Genomic DNA, 19,580 nt, shown 5'->3' on the forward strand with positions numbered 1-19,580 from the left:
ATTACTAAATAAATCATAGTAAGTGCCATTTGTTTTCATTTTTTTAATCATCTGCTGTGTGCTCTAGCATACATTTAATATAGCTTTAAATTTAGCTTTTTGAAATACTTAATTTATGGTATATTTATAAATTAAAGGGATGGGGTATGCCCTTTGTGTGGTGAAAGATGCAAGAAGACTCCTGTTGTGGAAGGCCTGTCTAAGAGCTAAAATATCTATCAGAAAGCAGAACCTGAAGTGCACATTTTTTGTGAGGTCCTGGAGGCAGAGAGGTGTCCTAAGGAGATGAAGGAGAAAGAGGAGGTTGTCCCTTTCTTTCTACTTCACTCCACACTGAAGGATGGAATGTGGCATGCACATTGAAATTTGAACTGAAACTTTTTCTGGCTTGCCTGTGAATGATAAAATAACAGGGTTGCTTTCACCTGTCTAACTGTGAAGATCTAGCTTAAATTGTGCATCTAGACTCCTGTCAGTGGGATAAGAGTGGGATAGAGGGCAATAATTTTGCTTTAGCTCCATTTGAAGGTAATATCCTAGAAAGATGGGAAAAAAATCTCTCTCTTCACTGGCTTGAGGAAAACTCAGATAATGGATCAGACCAGAAAAGTGACATATGGATGACTAAAGACAGATAACTGAATCTCACATCACATGGCTGATTTTCAGCAGTTTAGAAAAGCTATAGGCTATGTTTCTGACACTTTCTGTTGATCTATGCAAGAAAAAAATAGTCGCAACACTGTGGAATTGTGAATAGTTATAGTGCAATAAAATTTAAGAAAATACAAATATTTAGGCATGCAATAGATTTTAAAATTCTCATTGATAGGACTCAGCTTCTTCTATGCTACTGCTTCTGTTTCCCTAGATTTTAGGTAATGTAAAGGCAGACAGCTTTTTCAGAGTTTCCTAAGCAATAGATTGGAAAAGATCTGGAATCATCAAACACAGACTTCCTTGCCTGGACCATGACTTTACATTACTCATTTCCCCTGAGCATTTAGTCTGCTTTTAAACATTTTTAGGGGCCGCATTTTTCTCCTGAGGCAAATCATTCATGTAGACGAAGTGTTGAACCTGGGCCCCTACCACTTTACTGGAAAAAAAATGGAAAAAAAAAAATGAAATTAATGGAAGAAAATACTATGCGGAGGAAAAAAAAAAGTGGAGAAGATTGAATTTGTTAAAATTACCAATATTTCAAGTAGTGAAATTACATGCAAGAGGATGTTTAAAGTCAAACAGAAAAAATGTTGCCTAGTCATGGGAGCACGTAATTCTAGAACTCAGCCTCTTATGAGTGATGCCCATGCCAGATAGCAGGGTGGGTAGGTGGTGGGTTTGGAAAAAGTTAGAAGCCTAGGAAAAAGCAGAACAAAAAGACAAGTCAGTGTTTGTTTTTCAGCTAACCAAAAGCCAGTTGCATGTTCTATGTCTGCTCAGCAATGCTCCAAGCTGTTAAAATGTCACGTGACTTTTCTCTAAGCCAAGGATATTTCTGTTTAAGGGATCAGGATTCTTCTCTAAAGCTAATTTGAGTGATTATATTGAAAAGGCTCAAAATTCTTTTTTTTTATGTTGATGTCTCTAAAAAAAAAAATCTCCTAGGAGGCAGGTGATTTGGGGTAAGACAAAGTTTTGTTTCGAGTTAAGGTTATGTAGCAGTTTTCATTACGTGTTACCATTGTCATGGCTGAATCTTTGCAGAATTTGCTCATGCTGCCTGAAGCTCGCCATGCAAAGTTAAGATAGTATTTTAAGAGGAGTGCTGCAAAACTGGAGAATGTGAGGAAAGGGATGAAGATATTTGGTGACTTGATAACAGTTGAGTAAGGTGTGTTGCAGGGAGGACGTATGGCTATTAAGGAGTTATTTAAAATAACAGAGAGAAATAAAAGGCATAGTAATTCCTGGGTAGAAGTAGAAGCCAAAGAAATGAAATATTTGAAACTGGACACACAAGTTCAGGAGTGTGGAAAGTGAGGGGGAGGCTTGTGATGTTTTCAAATTGAATCCGTGTTTTTTGGAACTTGCACTTTTTACAAACCACAGTTTGCTGGATTCAAAACAGGAGAGAGTGGGCTGAAGCCCATGTGAATGGGAAAGCACATGATTCAATGGCTCCTCATTAGGCTGTGAACATGATTGATTTTTAAATATACATCCTTCTCCCATAAAAGGGTTCACTTTTTCCTGAGAATGAATTTGGAGAAAACTGTTCAATTTTATTTTAACGTTACAGTTATTTTGCTGAGCATTTGCATCAGAATTTTTGATCTGATAGAGGGTTTCCTGTTAGGAGAAAAGGGACATCTCAGGAGACTACCAGACAGAAACGCAGAACTGTGAGGACCAGGAACGTGGGAATTGGCAGCTGGAAAATGATTCTGTGGACCATGTGGGACTAGTTTTAAGGGTCGGAAAAGGAATACTGGATGTGGAGCTGAGGCCTGATGGTGATGGAGTGGGTAGTGGGCACGAGCTGAAGCTTGGGGTGGAAGTGAGAAGAGTGAGGGAACTGGGACAAGATGTAAAAATGAAGTGACCATAAGAATAAAGTGGAGGAATCTTAATACTTTCCTTGAAGGGCAAGAGAAATTCTGGTACTTTTGAAACTTTCCGTTGTTTACATTCCTATTTGAAGTCTCATGGATACTAAATATGCATTTAATCTGATATGCATATTTTATATTTTTATATCTTTGATCTCATTTTTTAACTTTGCTGTTATTTTTTATAACTGTTTATTGTTACTGTAGCTTCTAAATAGTGCCTATGGTGCCTAACTGAACGAGGTGGTTCATGCGGACAAAGATGGACAAAATCCCTAAACTTTAAAGCTCATATCCCAACAGAATAAGTAATATATTGGAGTGGGGAAAGAGGGAAATTGATCTGAAAAATGAAAATAAATCTTTACTTAAATTGTCCTAGAGGATGAAGCACATCCAACATATATATACAAAACATATTCATGGAAGCCATCCATAGGTATGTGCAACTCCAGTGTCTCAGATGATACTAATAAAAAAAAGAAGCTAAGGCAACAGTTGTTTATCAAATGATGAACAGATGTAAGCATCACTGAAGAAAGCAAAAAGAGAAAGTTAGAGAAAATAATTTAGAGAAAGGAATTGCTAGAGAGAGACATAGAAGCTTTTTACCTGATTTAGAATAGTTCTAGATCAAACCTTATTTAAGTCTAACAGGTCTGGGAGTTGTCCTGCAGTAAAAATATGTCTGAGTCCTTGGACACTCACCCATTAACACTGGGATGATCTTGGAATGAACTGATAGTTGTGTGGGAGGTTTCAGCAACTGGAGGGACCCTGCGATCTGTGATGTGGATCGGTGCATTTCCATGCACACAGGAGTGTGTTATTTCTAATATGATACTTTAGAAAGTATTAAGTCTATGTTTAAATCCATTCCTGTGTATGACCAAACTTAAGTATGTTTAATTACTCCAGAGGAAGGATATTGGCAGATACTCTCTGTGGTTCAAGAACAAGAACGAAATGCTTGGGCTTTGCCAAATCTGATCTGTGCTTTTCAGCTAGTCTTGTGCTTGTGCCTTGCAGGGCGGGCCAGGTGTCAGAGGTGCCAAAGGTCATCGTGGTGATCCAGGTCCAAAGGTACGTTGTACAGCAGTGTACAACTGTCAGATGCACAGGTTCATGGTTTCTCTGCTGCATGTAAACCTTGAAATGATTTCCAGATTGTCTCTGATGTCGATGAGGAAGAAGCATAGCAAAACGCTGTTGCTTTTTGGTGTGTCTCTTTTCATAACATTTGCTTGTCATGTTTGTTCCTGAAAAAGGAAATAAAATTTGGAAGGCTGCTCTCACAGCACAAATCTTCATTTTTTGTATAAAGGAACCAGGCGTTTTTAAATTGAACTCCAACTGTCCAGTCAAATGGTACTCATATTTTGGATGTTTTCAAGTCTATTGGTGTTTAATTCTTCAAACAGAAGCTGCTTTTGTCCAGATGATGGAAGTTTAACTTATGTCCTGTGCTACTTTAGGGACCAGATGGACCTCGAGGTGAAATTGGTGTTCCAGGACCCCAAGGACCTCCAGGACCTCAAGGACCCAGTGGGCTTTCTATTCAAGGGCTTCCAGTGAGTCTTACATAAGTAGCAGAGTTATATTTTCTATTAGCAGTGTAATGTTCAGATACCTTATACTGAACACAAATATCTTTTGGTATCCTGATCAGAATCTGGATTTCAGAATTGCAGTGTTTAACGTAAAGTCACAGGCTTGGGTTTAACTTGCAGTGGACCAGCTGGCCAGTGTTTCAACATCAACATGCTTGTTTTGTATGTGGAGCTGAACTTACAGTTCACCTGGAGAGATTTGACCACAAGTTGACTATGGCCCACATATTAGCATCCAAGTCTGGAGACAAGAGGAAAATAACATCTAGGTTGTAGCATGCTCCAAAAACAAAATGTTAGTATTTTACCCTCTTCTTTTGTAGTATTGCTCATCTCAGATCAATTCTGATTCAAAAGATAAACAAGTAAAAAACATGATATTCACTGCCAACTTAAGCAACATGGATTACTTCCCTTACAGACACTATCATCACAGGAGATGATTAGGTCTGGAGTGTGGAACACAATTGTAGAATAGGCCTCAGAATTTCATCCTTAAGATACATTGATAGAATAACGAACCACCAGTACTAATCTCAACTTATACACATCTCCTGTAGGTACCTTCAAATGTCCACAAGTGTTCAAATGAATCAGACACACATTTTATGAAAACTATATATTTTTCATAACTTCATGAGAGAATAAGCAACACATTAATTATGATGATATTCTCAGTTCTTTCATAGAAAAATAGTTTCTGTATAAAATTTATTTAAAAATAGTTTATTATACATATTTTTTATCATATGTATATACCATAGAAATATGTATAGTTTTTGTAGAGCTCCATTAGTGTCATTATAGCAGATATTTCCAAAGGCTGAAGAGAAACTAGTTCATTCAATGGGAAAAGAATATGGTTTCTCTCTTGTAACGTAAAGGCCACAGTTTTGCCAGGTTCATTCTGAAGTCTTTTAAAATGTGTTTCTTTCTTTTTTATTTCCTGTGTAAATACTTCATTTACAATTTTGCAAATATAGTCCGAAGTTTTGCTCTTATTAGGAGAAATAGTCTTGTTTTTTTCATTAGTTTGTTTTTTCTGCGGGTGCTGGAATCAACTATTCAAATAAAGGAAATAACCATGTATTCTGTTTGTTATGTGTTATTTTCAATCTGCAGGGTCCACCAGGCGAAAAGGGAGAGAAGGGAGATCTTGGTTTTCCCGGCCTACAGGTATTGCCTTGGTTATTGTTTCATCAGTTAGTTACTGAGTTAAGTTTGAATGTTGACTTGACATCACTGTGAACTTAAGGCACATGTCCAAAGCTGTTGACAAGTGTGTTGATTTTTGTGAATAAGAAAGGAAATTTAAAATCAGGAGTCCAGAGTATGCTGGTATGCAGCGACCAAATCATTCAGGGTCTGATTTTAAAGAACTCTCTTGTTTTAAAGAAACTTTTTTTTTTTTTTTTTTTTTTTTTTTTTTTAAGAAATCTGCTTGACACTGTTAAATACTGATATTGGGTCTTTATAGGCTCAGGGGCGCTCTGAAGTTCTTGAATTTCTGCTTGCTTATTACTGTCCACTTGTTTTCATTTTAAACTCATAAAATTGTACCCGGAATTATCTAGATCAGCCACATACATATATATATGGCTGATCTATCCTCCTAGATGATTTATACATACAAATACATAGATATAAATATATACGCATATAGATATATCTATCTATCTATCTATAGTTCTATCTTTCATAATACCACTATCTTAAAAAGCTGTAGGACACAATGAATTTTTTCACAGCTGGAGGAGGAGGAGGACTATATTTAGTCTCTAGAGTTTGCATTTCCTAATTTCAATGTATTGCTGCTTCCCAAGATCATTTGCTCATCCCTTTACAAATGCTTTTCTGCTGATGATTATATCCTCCTAATATTTGTTAGTTGTTACTAGATTCCTTGCCTCTTGCTCCTGTGTGATAGTAAACTTGTACAGTCTTTCCTTGTAAGTCAGTTCTGTAGTCCCAGATTGCTGCTCTCTGTGCCAGAAAGTGAGATTTCATTTGGAGAATGTGAAACTCTGCTGAATGTAACTCATGTAATCATTTTTGGACAACTATTTCCCCCTTTGCTAGCACTGCACTGGCTTCAAAATATAGGGTAATAGACTCCATTTTAAAAACAAGAGAGATTTTCAGGTTGAGACTGATGTAGTGCGGTGGAATTGTACTGATTTGAACTGGAATGATGTAGGAAATCAAGCTCTTTTTATTCAGCTTAGTGGGTAGGAAGCCTGGCTTGACTAACTAGTCTGCATTACTCACAGAGGATTGTAGTGAATAGAGGTGAAACTTGCGCATTTTAATGGGCTTAACCATCTCTCATTTCACAGAAATGCTTTCTTTACTGAATCGCTTCTATGACTGTACCTAGTATCTGAATTCTCTGGTTCCTTTCGTTTATCCAAAAGCATTTAATATAGTTTTTTTTATTATTACTAGAAAGTGATTTTATTTGGACTGTTTTAAGTTGATCTCATAATTTGCCCTCTCTTTATAATGCTTAGGGTATTCCAGGAGCATCAGGTTCACCAGGAAGAGATGGAGCTCAAGGTCAAAGGGTAAAGTAAAATAAATATGTGTTGTCTTTTAGTTTAAGACTTTCCATTCCATAATTCATATGTTTAATGGTGAGGCTGATTTAGTATACTTTATCACTTATATTTTGCCACTTCTGAAAACCCATATGTCTGTAGCAGTCAGCAGAGAAGACAGAGAGGGCGAAGCATCTTATCTGCTAGATCAGGGTTGAGAAATACTAAAAAGAATATACTGTGTTTGTGTTAAATTTAATTACATAAGGAAGAGTTAAAGAGTAATATCAACATTTTGTCAACTTTCTTCTGCTTGTGGTAGAGCAGATGAAGGTAGTGACATTCTGTCTAGGTATTGATAAAATAACCTTCACATTTTTTTAAGCATTTAAATCTGTAAGTGCTTTCCCAGGCTCCCTAGAACCTATTACCAATCCTTACTGACTGGACTTTCAAAGCATCATCTAACACGTCTTGTTTCATATTAGTCAGGCGCTTGAAAGTGATTGTTAACATAATACAAGGGTACTATTTAGAGCAGAAGTTCACTGTTAAATATGACTTTTAATTTCCCTTTAACAACATTTATATATTTATGATATTTTGGGGGGTATTTTATGTGACAGCTACAAAGAAATCTGGAGGTTCTTTGGGTTTCTGGCGTTGAACTGAGACTTTGTTATAAAGAAAGTCTCTATAGTATGTGTGCTTAATATCACTATTACCAATTTAAGCATGTGCATATCTTTAAATATGCACCCCTATTAGGCCATGCATCTACCTTTTTTTCCTTCTGAAATCCAGAGAACAAGATATTTTTATTGATAGAAGTTTTAGCACAACATTATCACCTGGTGAGTAATAGCTGTCTAATTTTCAGCTAATTGATGAATGAAATAGGAAGGTATTCCTTTTCCCACTATATAATACTTTTACGCATTCTTCTGTATAGAAACTTTTTTAAAAAAAAAAATACTGGAATTTTCTACCCTAAATTCCCCAAGCTTGATGTCACATGCTCATAAAGGTGTAAAGCCTGATTGCCATCTTTATGCTGTAGCTAATTTTATGTTTTAGCAAAGGAGATTGTCAGTGAAGTCTAGATGTCAGCCAGCAGTTCAGAACTGGTCTAGCTCTCCTGCATGTGGGACTCAACAGGCTGATGCAAAGGGAAGATATTTCTAAGAAAAGCAGGGGAATAAACCAGAATAGGCAAAGGCCTTCAGATACAGCCAGGGAGAAGGCATGTAGTTCTGCTCCTGCAGAAAGCCCCAGTGTCATCTGTATTAAGTCAGGCAATTAAATAAATTGCCATTTTATATAGAAATGAGAATCATGATGGGTTCAAGAGTTCACTTTCTTCTGATGTTAAACAAAGGAACTACATAAATTGCCTGGATCTCATAGAGTCAGGCCTGTTAGTCGGTTGTTTGCTCTGTGTGACCCTTGGGCAGTGTTGTCCTGCAGCAATTATTTCTGTAGCCACAAACAATGATGTTATATTATTTTTCTAGTGATGTAACTCGTTTGATTCCAGTGAAGGTATGACAACATAATTGCGCTTAATGGCTGAAGATTCAAATAGCGATTTCTCTACATAATCAAACTCTTTGAAGGGCAAGCACTGGAGAAAGGCGCCGTTCTAAAAGGCACAACTGCAGCAAAAGCAAAGGGGAACTGGAAAGCTGCTAAGAAATAAATTGCCTTTTGGTATAATGTTCCCTTTGTTGAGCTTACTCCTCCTAGCCAAGGTCTCAAGCTGTTTTGCAGTTATTATATAGATAGAATTGAGATTTTTCATGTTATCCTTAGCTTCATTTTCATCATTTTTCCATTAGTAATTGATATTCATTGAAATGTTTTAATTAAAGTGGATCCAGATTAGGTGCTATGAAGCATTAAGGAGATGGCTAAATAATACTGAATTTAATGAAAGATAAATAGAGGATTGATATTTAATGGGAGATATCTGAGACATTTGCTGGACTGGGGTTAACGTGATAAGATTCAAGAAGTCCTTGAAGGGAGAGTTTTTTTCTTCTGGTTGCTAGTAGGTGACTTCACTTTTATATTTCTTTCTTCTTTGTTTTAATTTCTAGCATTCACCATATTCTCCATTCATGTTTTTATTGTTGAAATCAATGGAGAAAAGGTCTTTTTCTTCCTCTTATTTTAATTCAACAAAGAATATGCAAAAGTTCTCTTTGTATTTCTGAACTTCAGATTTTTAATCTCTGGTTTACTTATTTATGCTGTTCTTGGAATTTATTAGTTCATTAAAAAAAATAAAACAGAGCATCTCCCCTAGTCAGTTGTGTAGAATTCAGAAATAATTTTTGATATGAATCACACACCCTTTGAAAAAAGTGAGAAGAAATAAAATTACTATATGAAGATTGAAACAGAGTTTAAAAACTGTTTTCCAGTAATGAAACAAACTCCCTAAATATTTGTAATTATGTTTTTAAACCTATCTGGTAACTGGTTTAAAACTATATTTCAAATTCACACTAAGAACAGTTTGTCAACTTCTAGTTGTAAAATAATGCCATTATATACATATATATATATATGTGTGTGTGTGTGTGTATGTATAAAATATATAAAATTCCAAATGGTTTCTTCTTATTTTACAGATGGCAACATTTTGTTTTTGAAACATTTTGTTTTGTTTTGAAAATGTCTGCTGCCTTATATTTGTAACTGGCCATGTAAAACTGTGTTTCTATACTAACTCTCTCAGGACAGCATGTTTAAAAAATAGTCAATTTGCACATGCTAGAGCATCCAGACTGACATCATGCTGTTGGTGTGGCCAGAAGAGTCAGTAATTAGATCCTCTTGTGCCTTTGATTCATTTATTTCAGCCAAGAGTATGAAGTCTGGAAGCAGACTGAGACTTGCCCTTGCTGTAGGGGTGTCAGTAGAGGGGAAAAGTCTGTCCTTTCCCATATCTCCCATATACCATGGCTCCTATCCAAGGCCAGGTCACACGTACAATTACTCCCCTCTTTCTTCTTTTTTTGTGAAGTGCAGGCCACCCGAGAGGACAAACCGACACAGTCGTGTTGGGAGAGTTTATCATGCTGAGCAGCAGGCACATTTCTGTGCACATTTTATGTGATTCTCTAGATAAAACTGAGTTGGAAGGGACTCTTGCTCTGGACCCAGAGATTGGCTTTGCAGTGCCCGTGACCTTGTCATTTCTCACTGTTGCCTGGTGGTTTCCTCAGAGGTGTCTCCTCCTGGCCTTGTTTCTCTTGGCTCAAGCAGGCATGGCTAGGCTGAGCTCAGGCAAGGAACATACTCTCCTTTAGAAGGCTGGAAAATTCTCTTGGAGGAAGCTCTAGGATGTATGTGCTTATGTGAACGCTAAGGTGGGATCAGAGGGTCAAGCTGTTTAGTGACTGCTTTCTCTTGCTCATCTGCTGCTGCTATACTGGCGACCAGAAGCATTCAGCAGTGCTGCCTTATCCTGCTTGCAGACACAGGTCCAGCGGTGAGGTACATCTGTCAGAAAGACAGGTCTTACATGTTGCTCCAGCTCCTGGTGGCAAACTCCTTTCTGCTCTTTCAGCTCATGACTCAGAGGACACAGATGAGAAGCCATTTCCAGTGAATCCTCTGACTCTACACGGTTTTCCTGGTGAGGGGGAAACTTCCCTGGAGCTACCATCTACACTCTGACTAACGCAGCCCAGGAATGCGGTTGGCCTTGGTGCAAGGGCACATTGCTGCGTCGTGTCCTGCTTGTCCCCTAGGACCTCCGGATTCTTTGCTGTATAGCTGTGGGTATGGACTTGTGCCACATATTTTGCCCTCTGGGTCTGCTTAGTTTACTAGTACAGACATAGTCAGACAGATCCAGATACATGAGGAAAGGATTATGTCCCTCTAGATCTTACTTTTAGTGACATTGGGAAAACCAACAAACATGCAAAAACAAACAAACAAAAAGCTTTAAACTATGTAGAATTAATACAGAAATATTTTCCTAATGTCGACTATTATTCTGAATATTAGCCGCTACTGGTAATTTCACAAAGAAGGGGGATTATGCTATGTCAGCATTATTGTGTGTTGATGCAGAACTAGCCTACTGTGGCTGAATAAAGGCTGTGTGTTTTGAGCAAAGTTTTTTTGGAAAAAAAGCCACATTTCTTCTCTTTTCCTTGGTTACCATTAATTAAAAAACAGCTCACATTGATGCAGAATCTTTTGGGAGCTGCACCACAATACACCAAATTAAATGTTTAATAAGTTTTTCTCCGACAATAACAATGACTGCACACAGGAATAAAGATTAGTCAATATACTTTTATCTATGCAGAACAGTTGTAAATTTTGAGACAAGTTCGTGTGCGTGAAAGTGCTTCAAGTCTGGACTCAGTAACTTCAGTTGAACTTTTGCCAGTGTCTACTCTTAATTGCAAAAACACCTCTCCAGAACAGAGTCCAAACTACCAAAGATGGAGGAGTTTCCAGTGACAGCTTTCCCTGACTTCAACAGGCCTGAGATTTCAACAGAGCTAAGATTATAGAGTTTAGGTGGTACCTACCCATTTTGTGATGTTATTTGAATTCAGACAAACAAACAACACTAGCTACACCGATTATATTGTTTTCCCCACAATTGGTTTTCAGGCCATTGGCAAAATTCACCTTGACTCAATTTTACCCTACAAAATAACACTCGTCTTGAGTCTGAACTGCCCGACACCTGAGGTCATGCATGAAAGCCTGTCCTGCCCCGCTCTGGGACGTGTGGCTGCGTGTGGAGATGCGGGAGCCCTGGACACTGTCATTCCGACCTTGGGCAGTTCTGCATCAGCACGGACCTGCTGTGGTGCCACACAATTCCTCTAGTCACTCTGAGGCTGGCCCAAGGTGAGCAAAGAGAAGAGACTTCAGTAAAGGAGAGAGCAAACAGTATCCTTTAAGGATTCACTGCTCTGGATACAAATTTGTGAATTCTCACACTATTTTATTTCCCTCTACGTTACACAGATCAAAAATAATGGGAGAAACAGCCAAAATTCCATCCCCAGTCATTCTGCCAGTTTCTTGTTACCTACTAACCCCCCACAAGTCACTACTGGCATGCTCAGAATGAATATCAGGTCCATTCTGACCATCGGATCATCTCAGAAACATCAACTTCAAACTCTATTGGCAACATAAACCATTCTTAATTTTGCCTGTGTGAGAGAACAGATATTTTCATACTCTTTTTTGAACCAAACCTCTATTTGATTTTGTTTATAAATAATTTTTACATCTAACAACTATGGCAGGAGGTGATTTTATGTGGCCAAGTGATACGGAGACAGGGCCAAGAGGAATGAATCCTGGGAGAATGAAATGAAATGCTTCTTGAGTGCCCAACAGTAAGATTGCTGTTCAGAAGAAATAAATTGTTAAGAAAATGTTACATTTTTGATCATATTGGTTCTGTCATTTGACTGGGATAGGAGAATGGAGGGGGCAGCATTATTTTTTATTTATGAAGTTTGTGTAAATCCATATTAGGTTCTGGAAGGTGGTGGAAAGCTCCTTCTTTGCTCTGCTGATAGTTGAGCATTTAAGAGGTCCCAGCCAGTTTTCATCCTGCCCTAGGACTGATCGAAAATAAAATAGATTTTACTACTTTTATTTTATCTTGCTTTTAGAAAAGTGGAATATTTGGGTAAATATGAAGGTGGCAGTCTTCCTGAAGGTCAAACTGTTAAACAAGAAGATAGAATTGTTTGTATTATAGGGCCATGCTATAAAGGCTATAAAAGATGACTGACAATGAGTTTTTCAAAACTTTGTTCATGACTAAATACTTCTTCCAGATAAAATCAGAAACCCTAGTTGATCATTTTTAATGCTCTTCACAGTTCCTTGTGGCATTCTCTATTTCCTCTAGAAAAAAAAAAACAAAGAAGAGGACTGAACTAACTTCTGTTTGAATTGGTTTAGTCTTAGAATATTTTCTCCCTATTTATCTTAAAACTGATGTCACATAGTGTCTTTATTCTAAGTCACTTTACTGTGACATTTGCTTTCGTTCTCATTGTGATAAGGAGATTGGTTCAGACTGTGAAGCTTCAGGAATCATATGGCTATAGTGCAAAACAGAAAAGTATTTCCTTATCAAGGTCTAAGGATGTGCAGATGAATTATATGAATGGAATATATAGCCTCTTTTATCAAAAAACACTCTTCTGGTGGAATTAAAAAAATCCTTTTCAGGTACATGATAGATAATAATCCCAAACCAGAATTCTCTGCCATATAAAAGAAGTTTTGAATCATAGTTTCCAGATTCTGTAGAGCATAAAACCACCAATTCATGTTATATCCATTACTATAATCATGTCAGAAATAAAGTGTGAGGGGGGAAAAAAGTACAAACCCAAGATGACGTGATTTTTTTTTTTCCTGAAGTTCTATGAGATAAGGAGCTAAGGATGTTCTTTCTTTACTATGTGTACGAACGTATGCTTTATTAACAGTGTATTTTCTTTTACATCTGGTTAGTCTTTCTTCTGTGATTTGCTTGCTTTCCAGTCTCCAAGATATCTTTAGTTTCTGGCTGTAACTTCTGGAAGCTCTGAAGCACGTTCATAATTGAAACCGCATGAGCATTCCCATCGAAGTCTCATTACTCAGCTTCCTGAATCAGGACCTCTGTGATAGCTAGGACATATGTACAGTATTGCTGGGCAGAGAAATATGCTCTCAGTTACTGTTTTGCAGCACTTAATCAGTGTAACCCTGAATAGCTGCAGTCAGTGAGAACAGATTTAAAGTCGTGACCCATCATGATGGAGAAGTTTGACAGCAAATCTTCTCGTTTATCTCAATATATTAAGAGTGAAATTCACTCGGAGGTCAAAGGTGCTATTACAAAACTTTCACATTGCCTCTCCTTACTTCAGAAGTATTGTGAGACTTGACTTGGAATTTCATTGAATGTAGGCTATGCTATAGGTTGGTCTTTTTCAGCAACTAACCCTCCCTTGTGCATATAAAGAAATAACCTTTTTCTAGAACAATTTATTAAATTAATAAAAATAAAGAAAAAAGTGTTGTTTAGATTAATGGAACAGATTCGTTCTTCATAAGCATGCACAGAAATTAAACAAGGCTGTAAACAAAGCTGACAAAATTGCATATATTTGTTTTTTCTAGGGCCTTCCTGGCAAAGATGGACCCACAGGACCACAAGGACCCCCTGGCCCAGTGGTGAGTATTGCCATGGAATCGGTTGCTATAAAAGTCAAAGGACTTTGGGGAATTGTAGGTCAGTCTGTTATCTAGGCTTCAAAAGACAGACCAAGGCCAAGGGCTGTCCTTGGAAGATGAAGTTCTCACATGACTCATGGCATTGGCGCTGCTCCTTGTCCGGTGTCATTTCTTTCCATTCTTACTTAGCTCTGGAAAAAAATGTCTCCTGCGTTCCTCCCCCAGGAAAGACAGCTGTCCCATCAATAGATTGATAGTTTGCATTCAGTCAAGTAATGGCAGCGTAGAAAAGGAATGAATGCTCCTTGCACTTGAAACAAGACTAAAACCTTTTTGTAAGAAATTGCAATTTGCACTTGTTAGTTGAAGTGGACCACTGAGTTTTGGTTGGTCCTGCCCTGCTGAAGGTGTTTGCAGGTATTGGGAAGCTCTCAGAGAGTCAACAAGAAAGATAGCAGAGGCCACATTCAGCCTTCAAAATAGACCTATGTTTGAGGGCAACACATTGCTCTTAGCCTCTGTTCTTTAAGTGGCAAACCTGCTTATGCCTAAACTTGAAGTGTTAAATTGTTTTCTTTTTGGGCAGATCAGGAAAAAAGACAGACTATTATTTTTACATTAATTACAAGAAAATATTAGGATATTAAAAGGGAAAATCCTATGTACAGTCTGCTTATCATCAGGATGCTGATGATGCACTTAGCTACCAGTAGCTCCTAAAGAAAAAATAGCAGAACAAAGCACTGCAATAATTGTAAGTAAAAGTCATTCATTTTTAGTTTTGAAGGAAGACTGTCATCATCTCGTGATTCACAGTATCTCATGGAATTTGTTAAAATGCTTAGTTTTAATTATAAATTAATCTGTATCACAAATAAGAAAAGTCCAGTGCATTAGGGTTCTCCATATTATTCTGTAGTTAGATGATAAGAGCAGGTTGAATGGTACTCAGCAACTTGACATCCCATAAAATTAGACTGTTGCCTCTGTGGACTGGTGGAAGAATAGTGCTTTGTACAGTGATTCTTCATCACACAGTCATTCCTGTCAATAGGCTTCATGGGTGTTGATTGTCATCCCTGCTAAGTGTTTGCTTTCTTTTTTCCATGTAGGGAATACCTGGTGCCCCAGGTGTTCCAGGTGTTACAGGAAGCCAAGGACCACAGGGTGATGTTGGAGCTCCTGTGAGTAAAATAAATTGATATTGCTATATATATGCTATTGTTGCATTAATTGGTTTCTGACCTTAGTTTTTATCTTTGCACAGAACTACACAATATTTTTAGCTTGCGATCTGTTTACTATTAGTAGCTAGCAAACACCATATTGATCTTTCTTTGCTGTTTTTCTTTTCATACGTAAATTTATTTGTTGATCTTGAAAGCAGTGTTTGGAATGTAGGGATGAAAGAATCAAAAGACAAGATTAAAACACAAGTTTAAAAGCAACAGGATGTGAATTTGTAATCTGTGTGTAATTACATTCTCTTTTTTTCCTTTGTGTTTCAAACAACTCTTAGGAAAATAAATTATGTATGTTATTCATTAACCTGATTATTTCCAAAACAACTTCATTCTGATTTTCAAACTGGATTGTAAAAACTATTGCATGAATAAAATACTGACTTGCGGTTGCTCTTAATTTAAATCAGGGCAGCTGACATAACGATTAGGCCTTTTTTCTATAATGTTATTATAGATTTAAGCTGCAGAACGGTTGACCACCAACATCAATGAGTGCAAAATTACACCCTCCATATTACCAAAGGAAGATCTAAGACCTCTCTTTGTCTTTCAAAGGCAGCAGTTTAACTACAAGAAAAGAGTCCATGTATAAAATAAATGAGTAACTTACTTACATAAAAGGTACAGTTTCGGGAGATTTTCAGTGAACCTTTTTTTCTCATCAGCAGTTCAATAATTGGTTAATTATAAAGCCTGCTCAATTCTTTCCATATATTAAAGTGGATGTTGTACTTAATTTTAAAAACCACCTGAACACAACAGTGTGCACTTCTGACTTGCTTTGTAGAATGGAAAACAACCTATTTTTCATGTCCAGTTTGCTTTGGAGATTTAGTACTATGCAAGCTCTTTCATTTGGCTAAATGGGAATGAAATGACTGACAATATAGAAGAAAAAGCAAAGATAATAACCTAGTACCCAGCTCTGCATGGTTTCTCAGTGTTTTCATGAAGGCCACAAAAGAGATTAGATGAGCTATGGAACTTATTATTGTCAATGTATACATGTTGACTCTTTAGTTCCTGTCCAAACACGTTTCAGATATTGAGCTAAATATCCTGGAGTTAGATGCTCCTGTGCGCCATGTAAGCCCTCCGCTACAAATGCTTAAGCTCTTAACAGTTATGAAAGAAACAGCTAGGTGAGCAGAAAATAATTGAATTTCAATAACTCTCATTCCAAAAATTAAGGTAGAAGTCTAGAAAGAATCTTGCAGTAACTTTAGACTTTTCTTCTTTCCCAAGATATGTCTCAATCATGCATCATTTGGCTGGTTACCTCTTCATACAAACCTTTCTGCATTTTAGCAGTTACTGAGAGATGTTTAGCCTTCTCTTGTAACTGCTTCAGTCAACTTCACTTGTAACTGCTTCAGTCAACTTTCTCAGTGCACAATTGCTCTGGCCACTGATAGTATAATCAATCATAATAATGCTGTCCCTCTTCATGGTGGGTACAGATCCTTGGAGCAACAAATGCTACAGATTTCAAACTGGTATTTTGTCTTCCCTCAGCCTTCTCAGACTCTTGCCAGATGCATTTCAGACGTGTGAAATGCATCACCTGGTCACCTGCCCTTGCTGCCTGTTTAGACAACAGAATTCAGTATGAGACTCAATAGCCAGAAGGGAACAGAAGTTCATTCCTTCCCCAAGATGACTGTTATGCTCCTCTAGTGGTAGCTCAGGAAACACTGCCCACTTGGCCCCATGGTATTTTTGGTAAAAAAAAAAAAAAAAAAAAAAAAAAAGAGAGGTCAGAGACCCCTGGGAAAGTTATTATCTCTATGGAATTGCCCAAGGGAAGCATTTTGCTGTGTACTGAAATGGAAAAAGAAGTCTCCTGAAACTTTGTGGGGGTTATTTTGCCCTTTTTTTTTTTTCTTTCCCTGTAGTGTTGTAAGGGAGACTGTACCAAGGATTTCAAAATTTTGAGGCAGAAAAAACAGAGAATTGATTTTGCATTTAATCTTTCCTTTCCATAGGGTGCTCCTGGGCCTAAGGGTGAAAGGGGTGAGCGGGTAAGTCTCATGCTTGTATGTGAGCCAATTTTTTTTCCTCTTCATCTGACCTTTTGTCCCATTAAAACCCAAAACTTTTCTCCAACCATTTATATTTGTCTGTGTTCACAGACCCAATAGAGTTCTGTGTTCAGTCAGGCAAACTTTTCTCCTTTCTCAGGCACTGTCTTAACATGTAGCTTGCTTTGAAAGTGAGGAGTATGTGACGTTGATCATGTTCCCAAATCTCTCATTAGGGTTATCTTCTCAGACCTCTGCTCACTGAAAGCAGTAATGGGAACCAGGGAAATCCCCAAACTTTTTTGGCATTTTTCCTCCTCTGGGAGGATGTAATCTCTCAGGGATAAAAAATGTCTTTCATTGCTCTGAATATTTTCAAGAGAGATATGATAAAAACCAGTGTGTTATGATAGTGCTGCTGTTGTTTTCCAGGGTGATCTGCAGTCCCAAGCAATGGTGCGGGCTGTTGCTCGTCAAGTGTGTGAACAACTCATCCAGGGTAAGTACATCGATAGTTCATATGTTCCTATCTCTAGAATGGATCTTTTCCTGCCACAATTACCTAGAAATATGATGCTTTTCACAGCATCCAAGGGATCTGTTGGTTTTAGACTAGACAGTCAGAATTTATATTCAGCTAGATTTATGTTTAACTGAATTTATGTCCAACTAGAATAGATTTGCATCAGGCATCTAAAATGCTGTAATTGTCTCCAGGCTAGCAGACTATATGGAAGGTTCTGCTATAACATAGCAGAAAATTTTTATAGACATAAAACACCAGAAAAAACACCACAGCAAGAAAAGGAAATCTTACAGAAAAGTCCTTCCTCTCGTCTGTGTATCCCTAAACCACTATTTCTGCACCAAAAAGCAAAAATTTCATATTATAAAAATTCACTAACATGAAAGACCACAGCCTTGGGGACCTGCCAGCGCTCTGTTCAAACACAGCTGAAATAGATTCTCCACTGCAATGTAAAAACGATGACATTTCCTCCTGCCAGGTCATATGGCAAGATATAACTCAATCCTGAACCAGATTCCAAGCCAGTCTGTCTCGACACGAACCATCGCAGGACCTCCTGGTGAGCCGGGTCGGCCAGGGTCTCCAGGGCCCCAGGGTGAGCAAGGATCACCAGGCATGCAAGGGTTTCCGGGAAGTCCTGGTCAACCAGGAAGACCAGGAGAAAGAGGTAGGCCTCATATTTCACATGCACTTTCATTTTTTTTAATACAATTCAATGTCTTTCTTTCTTCTGTCTAAATTTACCATGAAGACAAAAATTTTCTTTATGTTTGATTAGTGAGCTCAGCACAAACCATTATGAAAGCTCTGGAAACTCCTACCCCTGAAAGTAATGCAGACTTTGCAGAATGTGATTTGGCAGTAACAGGCTGAGGTTTGATGCCTTCATGTTAGTGCTGGTGGAAGATTGAGCTTTCCTGCTAGGTTTGTGATGTGTCAATCTTCAAAACTCAGAAAATTTCTAAGTTCTGAAAGGAGCAAGGTTGATCACGATGAAGAAGAAATCATATTTTGTAAGAGTATGGAAGGAGCAAGAACAGGAAATTGGATGTCAGAGAGAAATTATCTATTTGCAAAAATTCTCAATTTTCTTACTTGTAGGGCTGTATTTCTTTCTTCTCCTCCAGTTCTGTCCATTAAAGAGCATCTGTGTTATGATTTGCTTTCTACTCTGTGCATCACTGGCAATATTCTGTGTACTGGACTGGCTCCCAAAGGAATAGGTCCATGTCTATGAAAGTGCATCCATACCCAAGGAAGTGACTGAAAATCCAAAAGATCATCAGAATCCTCCCAAATGTACTGTTCAAGAGTAAAGAATTATTGTTATTACAACATCTGTTAATTGGATTAAAAAAAAAAAATGAATTGCTATAAAAGCTGCTCAGTTCAGGGACCTCACAGTCCGGCAGATCATTGCACTAGCTGTGAAGACCAGAGTTAAAGCATTTTTTAGAGCAGAAAGTCTTTGAGTGACCTATGAGTTTACTGGACCTTCCTTCCCCTCTAGATTGTAATTCTAATTACCCTCTTCTAAAAAGAGGCTTAAAGTACAGGCTTGTCAGACATGCTGCTGAGCAAAGAGAAGATGTTGTCCAGAAAGAATAAAGAAGGAGGGAGCAGGGGCTGATGATGAAAGAAAATTGGAAGAGGCAGCAAATGACTAACTGACTTTAAAAACGGTGACGTGGAAAATATGAGTGCAGATTTCAGGGTAATTACTTCTATAATATATCAGCATATTTTAAATCATCCTAGGCACACAGGATATTTTGCTGGGACTCTTGGAATGGAGGTACCAAAATGCCAGGTTATGAGAGGTAAACTTCTGACCCAGCACGTTTGTTGTGC

General features: G+C 37.7%; 1 protein-coding gene across 1 annotated transcript in view; it reads left to right on the top strand.

The window, feature by feature from the left end:
• The window catches only part of COL14A1 (collagen type XIV alpha 1 chain), a 113,762-nt gene that overhangs the window by 84,515 nt on the left and 9,667 nt on the right, over positions 1-19,580 (top strand). Inside the window, exons 36-44 of the mRNA XM_088533300.1 lie at positions 3,585-3,638; positions 4,031-4,126; positions 5,288-5,341; positions 6,676-6,729; positions 13,882-13,935; positions 15,048-15,119; positions 17,165-17,200; positions 17,633-17,699; positions 18,208-18,396. Of these exons, the coding sequence (XP_088389426.1) occupies positions 3,585-3,638; positions 4,031-4,126; positions 5,288-5,341; positions 6,676-6,729; positions 13,882-13,935; positions 15,048-15,119; positions 17,165-17,200; positions 17,633-17,699; positions 18,208-18,396 (676 nt within the window). The remainder of the gene's footprint in view (positions 1-3,584; positions 3,639-4,030; positions 4,127-5,287; positions 5,342-6,675; positions 6,730-13,881; positions 13,936-15,047; positions 15,120-17,164; positions 17,201-17,632; positions 17,700-18,207; positions 18,397-19,580) is intronic.

Source organism: Tinamus guttatus, unplaced genomic scaffold (genome assembly GCF_059628265.1).
Source record: "Tinamus guttatus ecotype Peru unplaced genomic scaffold, ASM5962826v1 Tinamus_guttatus_pri_ptg000492l, whole genome shotgun sequence".
Lineage (NCBI taxonomy): Eukaryota > Metazoa > Chordata > Aves > Tinamiformes > Tinamidae > Tinamus > Tinamus guttatus.